Source organism: Cetorhinus maximus, chromosome 19 (genome assembly GCF_964194155.1).
Source record: "Cetorhinus maximus chromosome 19, sCetMax3.hap1.1, whole genome shotgun sequence".
Taxonomy (NCBI): Eukaryota; Metazoa; Chordata; class Chondrichthyes; order Lamniformes; family Cetorhinidae; genus Cetorhinus; species Cetorhinus maximus.
In genome coordinates this window covers 38,574,357-38,594,935 of record NC_135897.1, presented here as the reverse complement: position 1 = coordinate 38,594,935, position 20,579 = coordinate 38,574,357, and the positions used below count along the sequence as shown (strand labels likewise).

Below are 20,579 nucleotides of genomic sequence, written 5' to 3'. Positions count from 1 at the left end.
GTTGTTTAGAGGGAATATTGCAGGGACAGGTGATATTAAGTGGGGATTGATAGAGATGCTAAACCTATTCCATTGTGGAGATAAATTTAAAGAGTAAGTGGAAAATAGGTGAGGTGATTGTTGGAGTCGTGGGAAAATTGCCCATTGCAGGGGTTCAATTTATTCTGTGTAATGATATTGCTGGGTCACAGATGTGGGTGGTGCCTATGGTAGTTGAGCAGCCTGTACAAGTGTTTTCAACATAAATGTTACAGAGAGAGCATCCTGGATTGTTTCGAGATTGTGTGATAACAAGATCACAGGCTCATAGGTTGAAACAAGAAGAACAGGAAGTTCAAAGGCAGGGGGAAGGTGTGGAAGTCCAATTAGCTGACAGTGTGTGAGATAAGATTGTTCAGGAAGAAAGACTGGAAAACAATGCAGTTATATCAAACAGCTTACTCAGGAACAGAGGCAAAATGTCTTCCAGAATGTTATTACCTTAAGTGTAATGTTTTAATGATAAAATGGAGGCCTAATCATGCTTCAGCAAATGAAAGCTGGAGGGAGTTGCATCAGATTGTAATACCATTTGGATATAGAAATGAGATTCTGAGAATTGCTCATGAAATTCGAATGGAGGGACATTTAGGAATTAGAAAGACAGAGGTGAAAATACAAAAACATTTTTATCAGCCTGAATTGCATAGGGATGTACTCAAATTCACATGTCAGGTGTTGGGGAAACCACAAGCATTAATAAGCCGGCATCTTTAATTCCAAATCCAGCATTTGAAGAACATTTACTAAGGTCATGACTGATTGTGTAACACTTCTCCTAAAACTAAACGTGGAAATCAGTACTTACTGACAATAATGGATGCATCTACAAGATTTTCTGAAGCAATAGCTTTGAGAAATATTACAGCAAAGAAAATTTTGGAAGCATTAACCAATTTTTTTTACAAGATATAGTTTACCAAAAGAAATACAATCAGATCATGGTTCAAATTTCATGTCACAACTGTTTAAGGGATAAAACAGTTGAAGTCAACAGCTTACCATTCTGAGCCATGGGGGCTTTGGAAAGATGGCATCAAACTTCAAAAGCTCTGATAAGGGCATGTAGTCAGGATTATCCACAGGATTGGGAAAGGGGAATTCCATTCTTGTTATTTGCTATCAGGGATGCTCCTAATACATCGACAGGTTTTAGTCCTTTTGTACTACTAGTTTATGGTCATGAGGTAAGGGGACAACTGAAATTGATTCATGAGAAATTGGTGGGTCAAAATTAGATTGTGTGTCAAACTTCAGAGAGAGATTGGACAGAGCATGAGAGTTGGTTCGGGAACATTTAAAGATGTCACAGCAAGTGATGAAAGTGAAGGCAGACAGGAAAGCCACAGCTCGTAGTTTTGTTGCTAGGGAGAAAGTGCTAGTTCTGTTACCAGTACTAGGGAGGGAGGAGCACCAGAGCGGTGAGTATAAATCTAGCTTACCTCAGGGATTCGCGGCCTTGTCTCCATGGAGCAGACTCGAAGGGAGGAGCACCGGAGCGGTGACCTCGGGGCACAGAGTAACTGAAGCCAAAACTGAAAAAGTGACATCACAGGAAAGCTGTGACCTGATTGGTTGGTAGGAAATCTGCAGCAAATTTGAAAAAAAAACACTGCAAAACAAATTAATAAATTAATTATCTAAGTCAAGATGGCTGGGCAGGTGATGTGCTGTAGCTGTATGATGTGGGAGCTGGCAGATCCCATTGCGAGCCGCAGTGACCACATCTGCCGCAAGTATTGGTTGCTGGGGGAACTCCGGCTCAGAATTGATGAGCTGGAGTCCAAGCTCCGGACGCTGCGGCACATCCGGGAGGGGGAGAGTTACCTGGACGCTTTGTTTCAGGAGGCGGTCACACCCGTTAGATTAAGTACCTCAAGTTCGGTCAGTGGTCAGAGTCAGCAGGGTGTGACTGCAAGTAAGGCAGGTAGAGGGATCCTGTGTTCAGGAACAGAGAAGCCTCAGCTCTTGACATTGTCCAACAGGTACGCAGTACTTGTTCCCTGTGTGGATGAGGAACAGGGCTGGAGGGAGGATGAGCCAGCTGACCACAGCACTGTGGCACAGGAGGCCATTCAAGAGGGGGGAGCAAAAAGACAAGTGGTAGTTGTAGGGGATTCTATAATTAGGGGAATTGATAGCATCCTTTGTAAGTAGGATCGAGAGTCCCGCATGGTATGTTGCCTGCCCGGTGCCAGGGTGAGGGACATCTCTGACCGACTTGGAAGGGTATTGGAGAGGGAGGGGGAGGATCCAGTTGTTGTGGTCCACGTCGGGAAAATAACATAGGTAAGACTAGGAAAGAGGACCTGTTTGGGGATTATCAGGAACTAGGAACTAAATTAAAGAACAGGTCCTCAAGGGTCATAATCTCCGGATTACTACCCGAGCCAAGCGCAAATTGGCATAGAGACACAAGAATAAGGGAAGTAAACACGTGGCTAAAGGAGTGGTGCGTGAAAGAGGGGTTCCATTTCGTGGGGCACTGGCATCAGTATTGGAATAGTATGGATCTGTACTGTTGGGACAGTCTCCACCTGAACCAATTTAGGACCAATGTTCTAGCAAAAAGGGTAAATAGGGTGGTCAACAGGACTTTAAACTAGAAAGTCGGAGGAGGGGGTGGAGGGAAGGGTAAAACTCCAAGAAGTATGACTAATGGGAAACAAAGCAGCAGGTTAGCGTGTGGGGGGGTGGGGGGGGTGGATTCAACTTCATGGAACATTATGAAAAAAACTGAAAAGAAAGGAGAGCCCAGGAGAGGCTATTAAAGTCTCCAGAACACAAAATAGGATAGAGTGTTTGGAAAGGGCTAGGAATCTAACTTCAAGCACATCAGATAAAGGGACGACAATGAGAAAGGGGACGGGAAATACAGGACTGAAGGTGTTGTATCTGAATGAACGCAGTACACAAAATAAGGTAAGTGAGCTTGTGGCGCAGATTGAAATTGGCAGGTTTGATGTGGTGGGCATCACGGAGACATGGCTGCAAGGGGATCAGGACTGGAAGCTTAACATCAAAGGATATACATCCTATCGAAAAGATAGGCAGGTTGGCAGAGGGGGTGGGGTTGCTTTGTGAGTAAGAAATGAAATTAAATTGATAGCAAGAAATGACGTATGGTCAGATGATGTAGAATCTGTGTGGGTAGAGTTGAGGAACCGCAAAGGTTAAAAAACCATAATGGGAGTTATGTACAGGCCTCCGAACATTAGTCAGGATGTGGGGCACAAGATACACCAGGAGATAGAAAAGGCGTGTAAGAAAGGCAAGGTTATAGTGATCATGGGGGATTTCAATATGCAGGTAGGCTGGGAAAATCAGGTTGGTAGTGGATCCCAAGAAAAGGAATTTGTGGAATATCTACGAGATGACTTTTTGGAGCAGCTTGTGGTGGAGCCCACTAGGGAACAGGCAATTCTAGATTTAGTGATGTGTAATGAGGCAGGCTTGATAAGGGAGCTTAAGGTGAAGGAACCCTTAGGAGGAAGTGACCATAATATGATAGAATTTACCCTGCAATTTGAGAGGAAAAAGCTGGAATCAGATGTAACGGTATTACAGTTGAATGAAGGCAACTACAGAGGCATGAGGGAGGAGCTGGCCAGAACTAACTGGGAGATGAGCCTAGCAGGAAAGACAGTGGAACAACAATGGCAGGAGTTTCTGGGAGTAATTTGGGAGACACAGCAAAAATTCATCCCTCGGAAGAAGAAGCATATTAAAGGGAGGACGAGGCAACCATGGCTGACAAGGGAAGTCATGGACAGCATAAAAGCTAAAGAGAAAGCATACAATGCGGCGAAGAGCAGTGGGAAACCAGGGGATTGGGAAGCCCACAAAGACCAACAGAGGACAATTAAGAAAGAAATAAGGAGGGAGAAGGTTAAATATGACGGTAAACTAGCCTGTAATATAAAAGAAGATTACAAGAGTTTTTTTAGATATATAAAGGTTAAGAGAGAGGCAAAAGTGGAAATTGGGCTGCTGGAAAATGACACTAGTGAAGTAGTAGTGGGGAACAAAGAAATGGCGGAGGAACTGAATAGGTACTTTGTGTCAGTCTTCACGGTGGAAGACACGAGTAACATCCCCAAAGTTCAAGAGAGTCAGGGGGCAGAGGTGAGTATGGTGGCTATTACCAAGGAGAAGGTGCTAGGAAAACTGAAAGGTCTGAAGGTGGATAAATCACCTGGACCAGATGGATTACACCCCAGAGTTCTGAAGGAGATAGCTGAAGAGATAGTGGAGGTGTTAGTGGTGATCTTTCAGGAATCACTCGAGTCAGGGAGGGTCCCAGAGGACTGGAAAATTGCTAATGTAACCCCCATGTTTAAGAAGGGAGTGAGGCAAAAGACCGGAAATTACAGGCCGATTAGCCTGACCGCGGTCGTTGGTAAGATTTTAGAGTCCATTATTAAGGATGAGATTTCAGAATACTTGAAAGTGCATGGTAAAATAGGGCAAAGTCAGCATGGTTTCATCAAGGGGAGGTCATGCCTGACAAATCTGTTAGAATTCTTTGAGGAGGTAACGAGTAGGTTAGACAAAGGAGAGCCAATGGATGTTATCTACTTGGACTTCCAGAAGGCCTTTGACAAGGTGCCGCACAGGAGGCTGCTCAGTAAGATAAGAACCCATGGTGTTAGAGGCAAGGTACTAGCATAGAAGATTGGCTGTCTGGCAGGAGGCAGAGAGTGTGGATAAGGGGGTCCTTCTCAGAATGGCAGCCAGTGACTAGTGGAGTTCCGCAGGGGTCAGTGTTGGGACCACAACTTTTCACTTTATACATTAATGATCTAGATGAAGGAACTGAGAGCATCCTGGCTAAGTCTGCAGATGATACAAAGATAGGTGGAGGGACAGGTAGTATTGAGGAGGCGGGGAGGCTGCAGAAGGATTTGGACAGGTTAGGAGAATGGGCAAAGAAGTGGCAGATGGAATACAACGTGGGGAAGTGTGAGGTCATGCACTTTGGTAGGAAGAATAGAGGCATAGACTATTTTCTAAATGGGGAGAGAATTCAGAAACCTGGAGTGCAAAGGGACTTGGGAGTCCTAGTCCAGGATTCTCTTAAGGTTAACTTGCAGGTTGAGTCGATAGTTAGGAAGGCAAATGCAAGGTTGGCATTTATTTCAAGAGGATTAGAATATAAAAGCAGGGATGTGCTGCTGAAGCTTTATAAGGTTCTGGTCAGACCACATTTAGAATATTGTGAGCAATTTTGGGCCCCGTATCTCAGGACGGATGTTCTGGCCCTGGAGAGGGTCCAGAGGAGGTTCACGAGAACGATCCCAGGAATGAAAGACTTAACATATGAGGAACGTTTGAGGACTCTGGGTCTATACTCGATGGAATTTAGAAGGATGAGGGGGGATCTGATTGAAACTTACAGAATACTGAAAGGTCTGGATAGAGTGGACATGGGGAAGATGTTTCCATTAGGAGGAAAGACTAGGACCCGAGGGCACAGCCTCAGAGTAAAGGGAAGGCCTTTTAGAACAGAGATGAGGAGAAACTTCTTTAGACAAAGAGTGGTGAATCTATGGAATTCTTTGCCACAGAAGGCTGTGGAGGCCAGGTCATTGAGTGTATTTAAGACTGAGATAGATAGGATCTTGATTGGTAAGGGGATCAAAGGTTACGGGGGGGAGGAGGAAGAATGGGGTTGAGAAACTTATCAGCCACAATTGAATGGCGGAGCAGACTGGCCGATGGCCGAATGGCTTAATTTCTGATCCTATGCCTTATGGTCTTATGGTGACTCATTAAAGGCAAGGTTTAGTGGCCCTACAGGATTGAAAAGTAGCTGAGTGAAATGAATTATTTAGTAAATACTCCAGATGGAAGAAAGAAGCAGAGGGTGTGTCATGTAAATATGCTTAAAAAGTACTTTGACAGGGAAGATGACCAAAAGGAGATATTAGTAGTAGTAGATAATGAGAAAGAAGTAGAAATGCAGGATTCTGAAATTGATTTTCCTCTAATCAAATTAGATAATGAGGGGGTACTTGAAAATTTAAATATAATAGAGTTACCTTCCAGACAAGTGTCAAAGTGACTTGGAGAAGCAGCTGGAGGAACAGCACCTCATCTTCCGAATATGCACTTTACAGCCTTCCGGACTTAATATTGAGTTCAACAATTTCAGATCATGAACCCTCTTCTCCATCCCCACCCCCTTTCCGAACCCCACTTTTCCAATAATTTATAATTTAAAAAATGTTTTTCCCACCTATTTTTAAATTTATTTCGATCTATTGTTTTATCTCCATCTTTTAGCCTATTTCGATCCCTTCCCCCCACCCCACCCCCACTAGGGCCATCTGCCAGTAGCTTGTCCTGCTTTCTACCCTTAATGTCCCCATTAGCACATTTCTTAGATAATATCACCACCGTCAACACCCCTTTGTCCTTTTGTCTATGACATCTTTGGCAATCTCTTTGCCTCCACCTATCACTGGCCCCCTATCCAGCTCTACCTGTCTCACCCCCCTCTACCAGCTTATATTTCACCTCATTTCTCTATTTCCTTAGTTCTGATGAAGAGTCATTCGGACTCAAAACGTCAACTGTATTCCTCTCCACCGATGCTGCCAGACCTGCTGAGTTTTTCCAGGTAATTCTGTTTTTGTTCTTTTAATAGTGTTGGTTGAGGTATAAATATTGGCCAGAACACCAGGAAGAATTCCCCTAGTCTTCTTCAAAGTAGTGCCATGAAATCTTTAATGTCTACCTGAGAAGGCAGACTGGGCTTTGGTTTAACGTGTCATTGGAAAGATGACCCCCACTGACAGTGTAGCATTACTTCAGTACTGCACTGGGAGTGTTAGCCTGGATTTTTGTGCTCGAGTCTCTGGAGTTAAATTTGAACCCATAATGTTCTCATCAAGGAATGAGTGGTCTGCTGCCCGGAGGGTGCAGCAGGAAGTCCAGGGGGTTTGAGGGCCAAGCCTCATCTAAGTAAAATCAGCGACTTGCTCAAACTGACAAACATCCAATGCAGCTTTCCAGATTTAGGTTACCCAGCCATCAGCAAGATAAATCCGAAGGGGGAAGAGGTTGAGATCATTGTTGGGTGGAAGGAAGTGGGAGGTGGCAGCAGCTCAGATTATTTTTGTGGGGCCCAGGTCAGCACACTTGCTCCTCCAGGCCTCAAAAAAATAATTTTTCACTGACTTTTAAGGTCTCTGCTTCTTGCCTAACAGGTCCTACTGAACGAGGGTAATGGTGGACACTCTACCCAGTAGGCCATAAAAATGGCTTCAGAGTACAATGTATTGAGGAAACTCCTGCCTCAGTCAGGCAAGCTCCTCAGCCATTGCTGCACCATACAGCAATTTTGCTTCTAAAGTCCTTAAGTTTTCTGAATGGACGCGAGCATGAACAAGTCATTCGCTTTATCAATAATATGCAATGCAGTTTAACAAATTTAAAGATGAAAATGCTCCGGATATGCAAAGTATTTAATGAAAGAAAGTAACAGCTGGTACAAATTAGATAGTTTACTAAATCAGAAATCCTGAACATATCAATAATTAGCTCTCTTTGTAATAGAAATTCATACTTTGCAAGATAAAACAATGAAATGCAGTAATTTCACAACATATTTATTGGCTAATGGTTCAATCATTTAAGAAACATAAACAACATTCAAAATCCAGACACTGGGCTTCCCATTAATTTCTCCTGCCGCAGAGTGATTAACCTCTTGAACCATTTCTCTTCTGCTTCTTTCTTGTCCATGAACAACTGTAGTAGCAGAACAAAACCAAGTTAAGAAATTAGTTTTAACAACGCACTGTCATTGTTTAACTCAACTTTCTTTAGCGTGAAGCATTTAAGCTCAGTTTTCATTACTTATGCTTATCCATTTTTTTTTGAAAGTGCAGTTGAAAGAGAATGAGAACTCATGCAACTTGCTCTTTCATAAAAGCTTCTATGGTTAGCAGATAGTGATGCAAACTTTGTGTGAACAATCTTCCAACTGTGGAATGTGAATCTCAATGCAGAGGCACCAATCAGAGGTCAGACATTCCAACACAGAGATGGAAACAAAATGAACCATCAGCCCTCTTCCCCATGGTGATGTGTAGCAGAAAGGTCTCAAGAATAGAATACTGAGAAAATAGCCTAATTTAAAAATATACGCTGTTAAATACAGTTACATTGACACCAAAACTAATTATTATTCAGAAAACGTCAAATAGGATATAATACTCTGTATAAAAGGCCCAATAATACCGAGTTCACCAGTTGCATAATTTATTGCAGTCTGGTTACAAGTTTCATGATGTGGCAAGCGTGTCAGGGCTGCTTTGTCAGGCACCAGCAGTTAGTAAAGGGCGAGAGTCGCATACCAGAAACCATTGCAGCTTGGGGGAAGAGGCACCATGTGGATGAAGGGCAAAGGAATATGGGAAGGAATGGGTAAAGGGTAAAGAATAGATTTACTTTTAAAAGTTGAATGGTGATCTTTCCTTTGCGCCTGTTTTAAATAGGTACTATGCAATGGGAGGGCTATTAAAGCATTTTAGTTGTTTTTATTGGGCAACCACCTCATTTGGGTGACACCAGGGCCGAATAAGCCACCATACACCTTGTGCAGGCTCCTAAATCCCCTTTGTGCTTGCTGTCCATCTTGGGGCACAATGAAAGCCTCATGTAATTTTACAGGTTGCAAATACTTGCAGCCAATTTTTCATATTATCCACCTTCATTTTTTCTCTATATTCAATAGAATAGTGTGAATACCGATATATTAAAAAAGACATTGACACCAAAGTGTTCATGGGAAAGATCATGTGATGCGATTCTTTGAATTACTGCAGCAGAATATGAGTGCCTAATTCACTGATATGCGATTCTGGACTTCAATCATTATGCATTAACTAAAGAAGAGCAAGTGTAATTTAAATCTTGCTCTCATCTTTGGCGTTGTTGCATGATTTCTTTAGAATGTTTTGGTCTGTAAATTTGGATCCTATCAACTGTAGTCTAAATCAAATTAACCAAGTTAGGAATGGAACACTATTGATACTTCTTAAATGCATTAGCAATGACTGGTAGAGATGTTTGATTTAGTAGTAGTAAACTCCTCATTGTACGAGTAAGTCCAAGGTGTAAGTTATTTCAAAGGTCACATTTTCTGCAGCTAAACCCACACTAAGCAATTTGATTATAGTGAAGGAAGAGTGTACGTTGCCGCCCCTAGCCTCTTTGCAGCTTTCTCATGATCTCCGCAGCAAAGAAGATCCAAGACATCTGGGTAGGTTGGCAGCTGGAAAGGCTGACAGTTACAGGGTGTTTCTCTGCTTTCACCCTTTTGTTGCAGTCCACCCAGGGTCACTAATTATGGCTTATGCCACAAAATCACTATGGGGCAAGACGAGGAGATGGGCCCCCAAGAACTACCTCAGCCAGTACAGGGATTTACCCCGTGCTGTTGGCTTTATTCTACACCATGCTTTTAGCCAGTGAGCTAACTACCGCCTTGATGTTTGATTATTTCTAATTAATGCTGTCTGCTTGTAATGCTATTATGTTTTATTGCACTTCACTCTCAGATTTTTGAGCAAACTATCAATTGTTCATGACAACTAAAAATTTAAATCTGAAGTTCACACAGGTGCTATTTGCAGAACACAGAACAAAAAGCATTTCTTTGCCAAACAAGAATGAAAGCCATGGAGGCAATTTGGAATTTTAGCATAGGTAATAAATCCACAGTGGAGAAAAGAAATTTGGATGGGGCATGTAACTAGTGGCCCATCTGCCACTCCTAATTTCTGTCTTACTGAAGTCAAAAATTACCCCAATGCCTTCCCACATGGCTTCAGAACTCAGTTTTGTTGTCCATCATTTCTATCTCTTATTTTAAAAAGCATATCAAAAACGTAGCTTAAAAAAAAATAGATGGATTTTGAGCCATCTTGAAGTTTAAATTTTATCAATTAAGAAGGCTGACTGTCCTCAAGTGAAGGTTTCAGCTGATGTATGATTTGGTAATATTAAAACAGCATCATATCATCCCTCGTCAAATGGTTTAGCTGAAAGAACTGTGCAAACTTTCAAATCAGGAATGGAGAGGTTATCAGAAGGTACTCTAGAAACTTGCTTTCTTCTCAATTATCACACAACACCTCATTCAGCTATGGGATCAACGCCGTCTGAATTATTGATGAAATGCTGCCTAAGTACAAGGTTAAGTCTGATGTTTCCAAACTCAGAGGGGAAGGTAGAGATGAATCAGGGTAATCAACAAATGAATCTCAATATTCAGAACAAAGCTCGAAGATTCACTAGGAGATGCAGTTTTGTGCAGAATTTTGGAAGTGGACCTTGTTGGGTTTCTGGTCCAATTGTCTCAGAAACTGGTCCCTTCTCCTTCAAGGTGGAAATGTAAGACCAAATTATTCGAAAACATGTGGACAATCTTAGGAATAGAGACATTCCAACAACCAGCTATTCCGCCTGTGATTAATGTTGAACCATTAATCCCTGAGGTGACAGATCAACCTAAAATCGCCTGATGTCTCTGTAGAGTTGCCAAACCCTGGACTGCCACTTTCTAATGATGTATCTGGTGCTGCAGTTCCTGATCATATCGATCTAGTGGAAGAACCTTAAGGGGTAGATCTGCGCTGCTCTAACCGAATAAGGAAACCACCTCAGAGACTTAGGGCAGAATATTTAGCTCGGTGTGTGGGCGCGCGCCTGACCCGATTGGACGTGAAATCATGCAAGATGACATCGGGCAGGTGCCCTGACATCATCCCGCACTCGCACGATATTTTGGTCAGCGGGCGCCCACAAAAGTCGGAAGCGAGTTAATTAAGGTAATTAAAGGTGCAATTGTCTCCATTTTTTCGTGGTCCGTCCAACCTTATGGTTGGCGGCAGGCGAATCGGCCAGGTGGAATTTGCAATTTTCATGAAACCTCATCCAAGGACGGGATGAGGTTTCCATTATTAAATGAAAGAAAAAGAAAAATCTATGGACAGCATTTTTATCATGTATTTATTCAGGTGACTGATTATGATGCCTGCACAATATTTTTCCTGATTTTAAAAACTGTTTAATGCTTTTCAGGTCTTCAACTCCGAGGCAGTTCTCTGCCTTTAGGGAGCTTTCTGTCAGCACTCGCTCACGCCCGCACGGACGACAGCGCTCACCTGCGCCCGCACTGACGACAGCGCTCACCTGCGCCTGCACTGACGACAGCGCTCACCTGCGCCCGCACTGACGACAGCGCTCACCTGCGCCCGCACTGACGACAGCGCTCACCTGCGCCCGCACTGACGACAGCGCTCATCTGCGCCCGCACTGACGACAGCGCTCACCTGCGCCCGCACTGACGACAGCGTTCACCTGCGCCCGCACTGACGACAGCGCTCACCTGCTCCTGCACTGACGACAGCGCTCACCTGCACTGACGACAGCGCTCACCCGCGCCCGCACTGACGACAGCGCTCACCCGCGCCCGCACTGACGACAGCGCTCACCCGCGCCCGCACTGACGACAGCGCTCACCCGCGCCCGCACTGACGACAGCGCTCACCCGCGCCCGCACTGACGACAGCGCTCACCCGCGCCCGCACTGACGACAGCGCTCACCCGCGCCCGCACTGACGACAGCGCTCACCCGCGCCCGCACTGACGACAGCGCTCACCCGCGCCCGCACTGACGACAGCACTCGCCCTCTTCCCGCGCCCACCCGGCAGTGCTGAGCTTTTCAGTGCGCGTTTCACACTGGCTGGCCATTAATTGGTCAGCCAGTGTGTAATCACGGCCAACAGTCCGTTCCCTGGCCGATCCTGGGCCCGCCGACCTAAAAATTCTGCCCTTAATCTTTAATCACCCGAGTTGTATATAAGTATATGTGTGGGATATACAAATGTTCTCTGTGAACAGAAATTGAAAAAAAGCTAAAGGGGGAAGAAATGTAATAATTGAGGGTATAGCCTCTCCTACTGCCTATCATGGGTCACGTGTTTGTTCTTGGAGGCTCCGACCAATGAGTCAAAAGTGGGTAATCCGGGGGGGCAGGGCTTCTTGTCAAGGTCCTGGTTCAAGCATGTAGCACCTGAAAAGCTCTCTGTAATAAAGTTATGTGTTTTTCATTGAAACCTGTCCAGTACGTCAAGTCATTATAGGATGGTGATAATGCTAAATGCTGCCTGGAGATAGGCCCATGTGATCCATAAATGAAACCTATAGAAAATCAATTGACAGTTTTCACACGTTGACACAAAATAGGGGCAGCTGGTTTTCTAGACACGGTGACATGGAGACACACACAAAGAAATCACTGAATTACTATTTTTGGACAGCCAGCAGCCATTGCGTGAAATGCAGAGGTAAAGATTGTTTTTTGTGTTAGCCACCAAGAAGGATGTTGGTGAGAACAGGGGGAGACGGTGGCATAGTGATAATATCACTGGCCTAGCAATCCAGGGGCTCAGGCTAATGCTTTTGGACAGCAAGTCAATTCCCACCACAGCTGCTGCTGGAATTGAAAGCTAGTCTCAGTAATGGTGACTATGAAATTATCACCGATTGCACATATCCCATGAAAGAATAAAAAAAACTGGTCCTCTGTTCGAAGAGATGGGACTTGTGGAGATTTAAGGAACATGGAGTCGCCAGAGTGGATCTTGCTGCTGGAAGTTGGTTCAGGGACACTCAAAAGTCTAACTGGAATGACTTTCAAAAAACACTGGATGACTTGCCCTGGCTTCGCAGAGAGAAGGGAGTCTGCTGAAAAGCCGGGAGTTTGGAACTTAATATTCAAGGCTGCATATCTGCTGAGAGTGTGCCATAAAGTAAAAACGTGTCTTAAAGTATTTCGGTTGTGTTAGTTAGTTAATGGGGAAGTACCTTTTCATTAGTTTGGTGTATTAGTTGCCTATTAAGTAATGTTTAGTCTACATTGATTTTAGTTTGTTTGTTAGAGTAAAAGTCTTAGAACACAAAATCTTGTACCACGTTCTTTTCATCAGTCGCTGAGAAATTCATTGCTTTTTTGTTATTGGTCTCTACAGGGATTGTAACACTTGGCAGCTGACAATTCGCTGAAGCTAAAGAACATGCACACATCAGGTAGTAGCTATGAATACATAGTTATATTTGTTCATTGTACATTTGTGCATTGGTTCATTGTGATTGTATTTTGTGGGCTGTTATTACCAAATCATAAAATTAAGTGGCCAACACAAATTTGTATTTTAGTCACAAAATACTTACACTCGGGTGAGCCAATGAGTCATCATCTTGATATTTAATCGCAGAAGGGACATAATCAATCTCTTGTTTGATTTCAATGTTAAAATCAGTTGTTCTGTTGCTTAGCACAATGGATTCGTGCTTGATTTCAGTAGGTTCTTGTGCCTTAGCAATGGAAAAATAAGATTAAGTGTTTTGGCATCAGATGCTATCCATTCAAAAATACCCATCACTTTTAGTGTGGAAAAAGCTGTTTCTGCGTGACAAATTAGCAATGCGTAATGTTTCATGGCATAATATCCCATGATTTGTGCAGTTTACCATTTTTGCCAGAACATTCTGTAAGTTAAGTACATTATGTCTTAAAATTAAATTCTAGCACATCAATTCATCTTTGCAAGACATTACTAGCATTGTATTTAATAGGGCACTAGCAGCAGATTTTAAAAGAATCACCAAAAAACAAAATATTTCAAATTACGCAGAACAAAGATAGCATTAAAAATGATCTGTGTTGCACATTTTAATTGCACTTTGTAGTAGGAATTAGTCCATCATGGCAAACATGCTGCAATCCTGTATCCTGAAAGTCTAAATCTACAGATGTCCCAGAGTACTGTCCTCTTCCAAAATCATAAAACATTTGCCTTGTTCACAGTCCTCTGCCACCACCATGGTATCTAAAGATGATTCAAAGATTATGGCTCTTTCATCAAACAGAGAGCTCTGGCTTTGGTTGTCCTACCCTTCCTCCTCTTGCAAATGTACCTGAACTATCTGTTCTTTAAAGAAAGTCCTTACTCTCTTACAGTTTTGCTGCCTGCTCCTGAAATTTCCACCCTTACTTCTCTCAGTATCCTGAGATGCATTTTCATTCATTCTGGTGGCAAATCAACTTTAAGTACAATCAGCCCTTCTAATATCTCCTCTTCATCAAGTTTTAGCCCATCCAGTGTCTTAACTACCACCTCTTTTACAATAGCTTTGGCAGCATCTTCTTCCTCGGTAAAGGCAGCTGCAAAGCTGTCATTTAACACCTCAGCCAAGCCCCTTCCCTCCAAGCTTTAAAGGTCCCTAATTGGCCCTTATACCATTCTTATATACCATACTTACAAAAGACTTTTGAATTCCCTGTTATGTTAGCTGCCAATCTCTTATAACACACTCTCTTTGCTTCTCCTTTTCTTTTTTCCACTTTCCCTCTGAACTTTCTATATTCAGCCTGGCCCTCACATGTAGTATTAACCCTTTATCTTCTTCATCTTACTCTCTATCTCTTTCATTATCCAGAGATCTCCAGCTTTTTTTGTCCTACCTTTTCCCCTCCTGCAAATGCAGCTCAACTGTAGGTTCTTTAAAGACAGCCCTTTGCTCTGTTCAGTTTTGCCTGCAAATCTTTACCTGGATTAGATCCATTCTCATCCCATAGAAATTGGCCCTCCCCAAATTTATTAATTTTACTCTAGATTGCTCCTTGTCCTATTTTCATAGCTAACCTAAACCTTATGATCATTCTTCCTTCAGTGTTCCCATACTGACACTTGATCCACTTGTCACACCTCATTCTCCAGAACTACACCCAGCAATGCTTCCTTCCTTGTTGGACTGGAAACACACTGATCTAGGAAATTCTCTTGGTTACACTTCAGAAACATTTCCCACTATCTGTCCATTATACTATTACTATCCAAAAGTCCCCCATTAGAACTACTTCATAGTTTTTGCAAGTCTCTGTGATTTACTTACAAATTTGTTCCTCGATATATTTCCCACTAGTTGGAGGCCATAAAATACACCCAGTAGTGTAATGGTGCTATTATTGTTTTTTGAACACAAATCAAATAGATTCTGTCCTTGACTCCAAGGATATCCTCTCCCAACAGCACTGTTATGTTCTCTTTAATCACTATTATCATCCTTTCTCCTCTCTTTTCTTCCACATCATTCCCGAATACCTTGATTCTAGGAATATTTAGTACCCAAAACTGCCCTTTCTTGAGCCAGGTCTCTTATGGTCACAACACCATTTCCCACGTGGCTATCTGCACCTGCCGCTTAACAATCTTATTTTTGAGGTTGTAACGATTAGGGTAGATAAAGGAGAACCAATGGCTATAGTATATTTAAATTTTCATTAGGTATTTGATAAAATGTCACATGAAAGGTTGATGCACAAGATTAGGGTGCATGGGATTGGGGTAATATTAGCACGGATACAGGATTGTTAAAGGACAAAAAACAGTGAGTCGGAATAAATGGGTTATTTTCAGATTGGCAAGTGGTGAGGCCTCAGCCATTTGAAATCTATGTTCATGACTTAAATGGAGGGACTGAGCGTAATGTAGCTAAGATTGCTGACAATACAAAGCCAAGCAGGAAAGTAAAACTTTGAGGAGGACACAAAGAGGCTGTAAAGAGATATAAATAAGTTAAGTGAACGGAAAAGAAAGAGGCAGATGAACATAATGTGGAAAAATGTGGTTATTCACATTAAGAGGAAGATCAGGAAAACTGATTTGTTTAAAATGGTGAGAAAATATTGAATGTTGTTGCCCAGAGTGTACTTGCATAAGAATCACAGAAAGTTAACACGTAGGTACAGTAAACAAATAAAAGGCAAATTGTCTGTTGGCCTTTATTGAAAAGGCATTTGAGTACAAGAGTAAATAAGTCTTGTTGCAACTGAACATGGCTTTACTGAGACTACACCTGGAGTATTGTGCACAGTTTTGGTCTCTGTATCTAGGGAAAGATATACTTGCCTAGAGGAGTTGCAAATAACATTCACTGGATTGATTCTTGGGATGAGGGGGCTATCCCATGATGAGAGATTGAGTAGAATGAGTCAACACTCTATGAAGTTTATAAGAATGAGAGGTGATCTTCTTGAAACGTTTAAGACTCTGAGAGAAATTGACAGGGTAGGTGCTGAGATGCTGTTTCCCTGGCTGAAGAGTCTAAAACTAGGGGGCATTGTCTTAGGATAAGGGGACAGCTATTTGCACTGTGATGAGGAGAAATTTATTTAATCAGAGAATTCTGTAGCATAGAGGGCTATGGATATATCATCATTGTTTTCAAGGTTAAGATCTATCGGTTTTTGACTCTAAGAGAATTAAGGGGGTTGGGGTTGTGGTTGGAAGGGAAACAAGTTGAGGTTGAGCATCAGCTATGAACTTATTAAATGATGGAGCAAGGTCGAGAGGCCACATGGCTTACTCCTGCTCCTATTTCTTATCTCCTTATCTGGCTGAGCTGCAACTGACTTAAGCATGCTTGATGCTGGAGCTATGTGTCTCAGTGGAAAGTGTTCCATTCTAAAACACTTAGCAAAGTAGGTGATGTTAACCTAAAAATGAAAACAGAATATTTTTCAAATGATTTTTTTCTGCTTGATTGGTTTGCCACCACATTATGAATTTTTATTTTTCATAACCAACTTTGCAAGTGTACCCCAGCAACAGGACCCAAACCGATAAAAAAAACACAGGGACTCCAATTGTAAATACAGCTTTAAAATGTTTGATCCAAATACTCAAAAATAAAACTTACAAACATGGAAGATAATACCTACCTTTTTTACATCTCGACCTGATCGGAAAGTTTGCTGGACAAAAAAATCACTTTCAATTGCTTCAATGCTTTTTACTCGCTTCACCTGTTCTTCAATAGTATATTCTGGGGAGAAAAGGAATTTAAAGGAATAATGCTCCAAATTTCAGACAGGATCTGAGAACATTCAATTCTAAAACTGTCCTAAAAAGTCAACACATTGGCTGCTGTGACTAGATTGTGTTGCTGTGTGAATTTAGGTTGACAACGTCATAAAGTTTAGAGTTGTTCTGGAAAAGAATGAAGAACAACCATAGGTGAAGATAACCAAGGGTGCTAATTTCATGGAGTTGAAAAGGGATCTGGCCTAGGTGGTTGGAAACAAAGATTAGCAGGTGAAATGGTAAATGAACAACGGGAAGCCTTCCCGGAGGAGATAATATGGGTACAAACTAGGCACATTCCTATGAGGATGAAAGGAAGGGCATTCAAAGCAAGAGTTCCCTGGATGACTAAAATAATCAAGGTTAATGTCAAACAGAAAACGTGGCTCTTGACAGATAGCAGGTTCATATTAAGCAGAATGCAGGAAGTACAGAGGAGAATTAAGAAAGGAAATAAGAGGGACAATAGGAGAGGCGGTGGCACAGTGGTATTATCACTGGACTAGTATTCCAGGGACCCGGCTTCACATCCCATCACAACAGATGGTAAAATTTGAATCAATAAAAAATCTGGAATTATAAGTCTGATGATGAACGCAAAACCATTGGCCGATTGTCATAAAAAACTATCGGGTTCACTAATATCCTTTAGGGAAGGAAATCTGCCCTCCTTACTTAGTCTAGCCTCCAGACCCACAGCAGTGTGGTTGATTCTTAAATGCCCTCTGAACAAGGGTAATTAGGGGTGGGATATAAACGCTAGCCAGTGATGCCCACATCCCATGAATGAATAAAAGAGAAAAGATTAGTGGGAATAAATGGGAACACTTTTTTATAAACATATAAAGAGTTGCAACAGTCAAAGAAATGGTGGGGCCGATTAGGGACCAAAAAGAAAAGCTTCTTAATATAAAAACAAAATACTTCAGAGCTCTGAAGAAGGGTCATACAGACTCGAAACCTTAACACTGTTTCTCTCCCCACAGATGCTGTCAGACCTGCTGGGTTTTTCCAACATATTCTGTTTTCATTTAAGAAAAACTTCTTATTCTTAACCATGTCCTCTGCATCACAAATCTTCACAAAAAAGAATGCTGCCAATGTCACAATAATGACTAATCAAATAAACATATTAACTATGTGCTCAAGGTACTTAATCAATCAATGCCCTTCACCTGTGTATCCTTAACCTTGATAATACAGTTAACATACCATTAATACTTGTGTCGGAGTTTTGAATTTCAAAACTTATGGGTGGGGACTCAGGTTTAAGATACATATTAATCATTCTTTTGTGACATAATCTTTTGATTTTTTTTCTTTAAAGTAAGGCTCAAATAGCAATGTAATTTCATCACTATCGTGGCATTGTGTATGTCTTAGTTTGTCAACCTAGTAAAAGCATAATCACGCTACAAAATTGAAACATTTAGTAAGAATTAATTATAAAATATCTTGCTATAAATCTATTTTTATTTTTTAATCTAGCCAATTGTGGAATGTAATAGGTAAAACTTACAATTGGAAAATTCAAATTTTAAGAACAGATATCATCTGTTGGTCACAGATTGAACAATATGGAAAATAAACATGGCATTCAGATTCATTAGTATGGTTTTATTTGACAATGACATCATTGTTGATAAAATCCCTTCCTCGATATTGCTGGTCAGACATCAGAAGAAAATGTATTTGATAGAAAAATCAAATGTAATAGATTCTGAAATCCCAGGCAAGCTTCATATGTCTGGGATCAATACAAATCCCACATTCAGCAAAATTTATGGTCTGGTGTGAAAAATCATTGTTGACTTTTACATAAGAACATAAGAAATAGGAGGAGTAGTCCATTCAGCCCTTCAAGACTGCCCCGCCATTCAATAAGATCATGGCTGATCTGCCCCAGGCCTCAACTCCTCTTTTGTGCCAGCTCCTCATAGCCATCAACTCCCTGATATTTCAAAAATCGATCTGCCTCTTCTTTAAATACTTTCAGTGATCTGCCTCTACAACTCTCTGCGGTAGAGAATCCCTGACATTCACTGCCCTCTCAGAGAAGAAATTCCTTCGCATCTCAGTTTTGAATGAGTGTCCCATTATTCTGTAACTTTTTCCCCTAATTCGAAAATCCCCCCACTAGTAGAAAGATATTCTCAACATCTACCCTGTCAAACCCCTCAGAATCTTGTACATTTCAATAAGATCACCCCTCATTCTTCTAACTTAATTGTTCTAATTCTAATTCACCATTAATTGACATTCAATTTTAAATTTTGATTGTGCTCGTATAAAAAGTCAACAGGTTTCTCTTTGGGTATTTAGGATTTCTTGTATAATTTCAGCAGTCTAATGAAACAATATACATGGAATGACATATATAATGAGATTTATCTTTAGCAATACAGGTCTCTACTTAATCATTTAACAACTTAATTTCTTATTTTTCTGTCTATTCTTTATATATTTACTAAACATGACTTGAAAGGCAATCTTAAAAAATATTTCAGCATTGTTATTTTATTGCAGCAACTGGTACATATACAATAAAATAACAAACATTTTGTCCTTTGTCTTACACCTGAGTACTGCAGATATGAGGCGCAACTTGTGTGATGACATCATGTCCAATGGCCCCTGATGAATTGACTGAGAACTGCATTGGAGCTGTCACACGTTTTGCAGTTTGTTTAATGAATGGAAAACACATCAAATGATTGCAGATTTGCGATCTGTGTATTAGGGGGTGTGCTTCTTCAGAATAATTTTGAAACAAACAGAAACCCAAGTGTGGTTGTTCACTTTGGGTTTTCCAGAAATCTATGTTGGGAGTGCTACTCAACATATATTTCATTTTTAGATAAACTTGGAGTTCATATCCCTTTACAATTAATGGAAATGTGTTCCTGGAAAGATTGAATATTTGTTTAACTCGATTGATTTTTATTTGCAAATTAAATATCTTCTGCATGGAGTTGGCATTTTGATCCTTTCAATGCAATGCATTTGTTCTGTTGAATAAGTTCTATTTGTTGAGGAGATGTTTTTATCACATGCAGGATTGAAAGCATGTTTCGCAGTATAGTACTTCAACTGTTTCAAAGAGCACTGAAAAGTCACTCCATGTTTTTCTACATATTTTTGTTCCAGTTCTTGTTGTCACTTTGGCAAGTAGTATAATGAGAAGAAAAAGTGACTGATTGAAGGCTATAATTTCACACCATGCCGTAATCTAAGGTTACCAAAGAAGTTTAAAAAACAATTGAAATCTATGCATTCCTTCAAGTGATTTTTCTTTAAGTGACTGGATTTTTTACTTGAAAAATTCAAGTTTTCACTCTCCAGTCAACATTACTAGTTTTTCCTTGACCACTAAACTTGAAAATCAACATCAAAGCCATGTTTTCCATGTATCTCACACATCATTAGACTGCTGGGAAGAACTCTCCTCTCAGCAAAGTCTGGTAAGGCTGTGGGCTGTATTTTACATGCCCCAGCCAGATGTGTTTTCGGCAGGGGATGAATGTAAAATAGGGCCCACCCTGTCACTTTCCCAACCACCCATGAGCTCACCCCCATAATACAGGGGGATGGGCGGG

The 20,579-nt window shown here is 41.4% G+C and overlaps 1 protein-coding gene across 2 annotated transcripts in view; it reads right to left on the bottom strand.

The window, feature by feature from the left end:
* Nucleotides 1–7,493: 7,493 nt before the first annotated feature.
* Nucleotides 7,494–20,579, bottom strand: part of rsrc1 (arginine/serine-rich coiled-coil 1) — a 450,751-nt gene continuing 437,665 nt past the window's right edge. For both annotated transcript variants that reach the window (XM_078563745.1, XM_078563744.1), the window contains 3 exons: nt 16,842–16,945; nt 13,289–13,432; nt 7,494–7,794 (listed from right to left, as the gene is read on the bottom strand). In XM_078563745.1, coding sequence (XP_078419871.1) covers nt 7,696–7,794; nt 13,289–13,432; nt 16,842–16,945 — 347 coding nt within the window. In that variant the 3' untranslated portion in view covers nt 7,494–7,695. The remainder of the gene's footprint in view (nt 7,795–13,288; nt 13,433–16,841; nt 16,946–20,579) is intronic.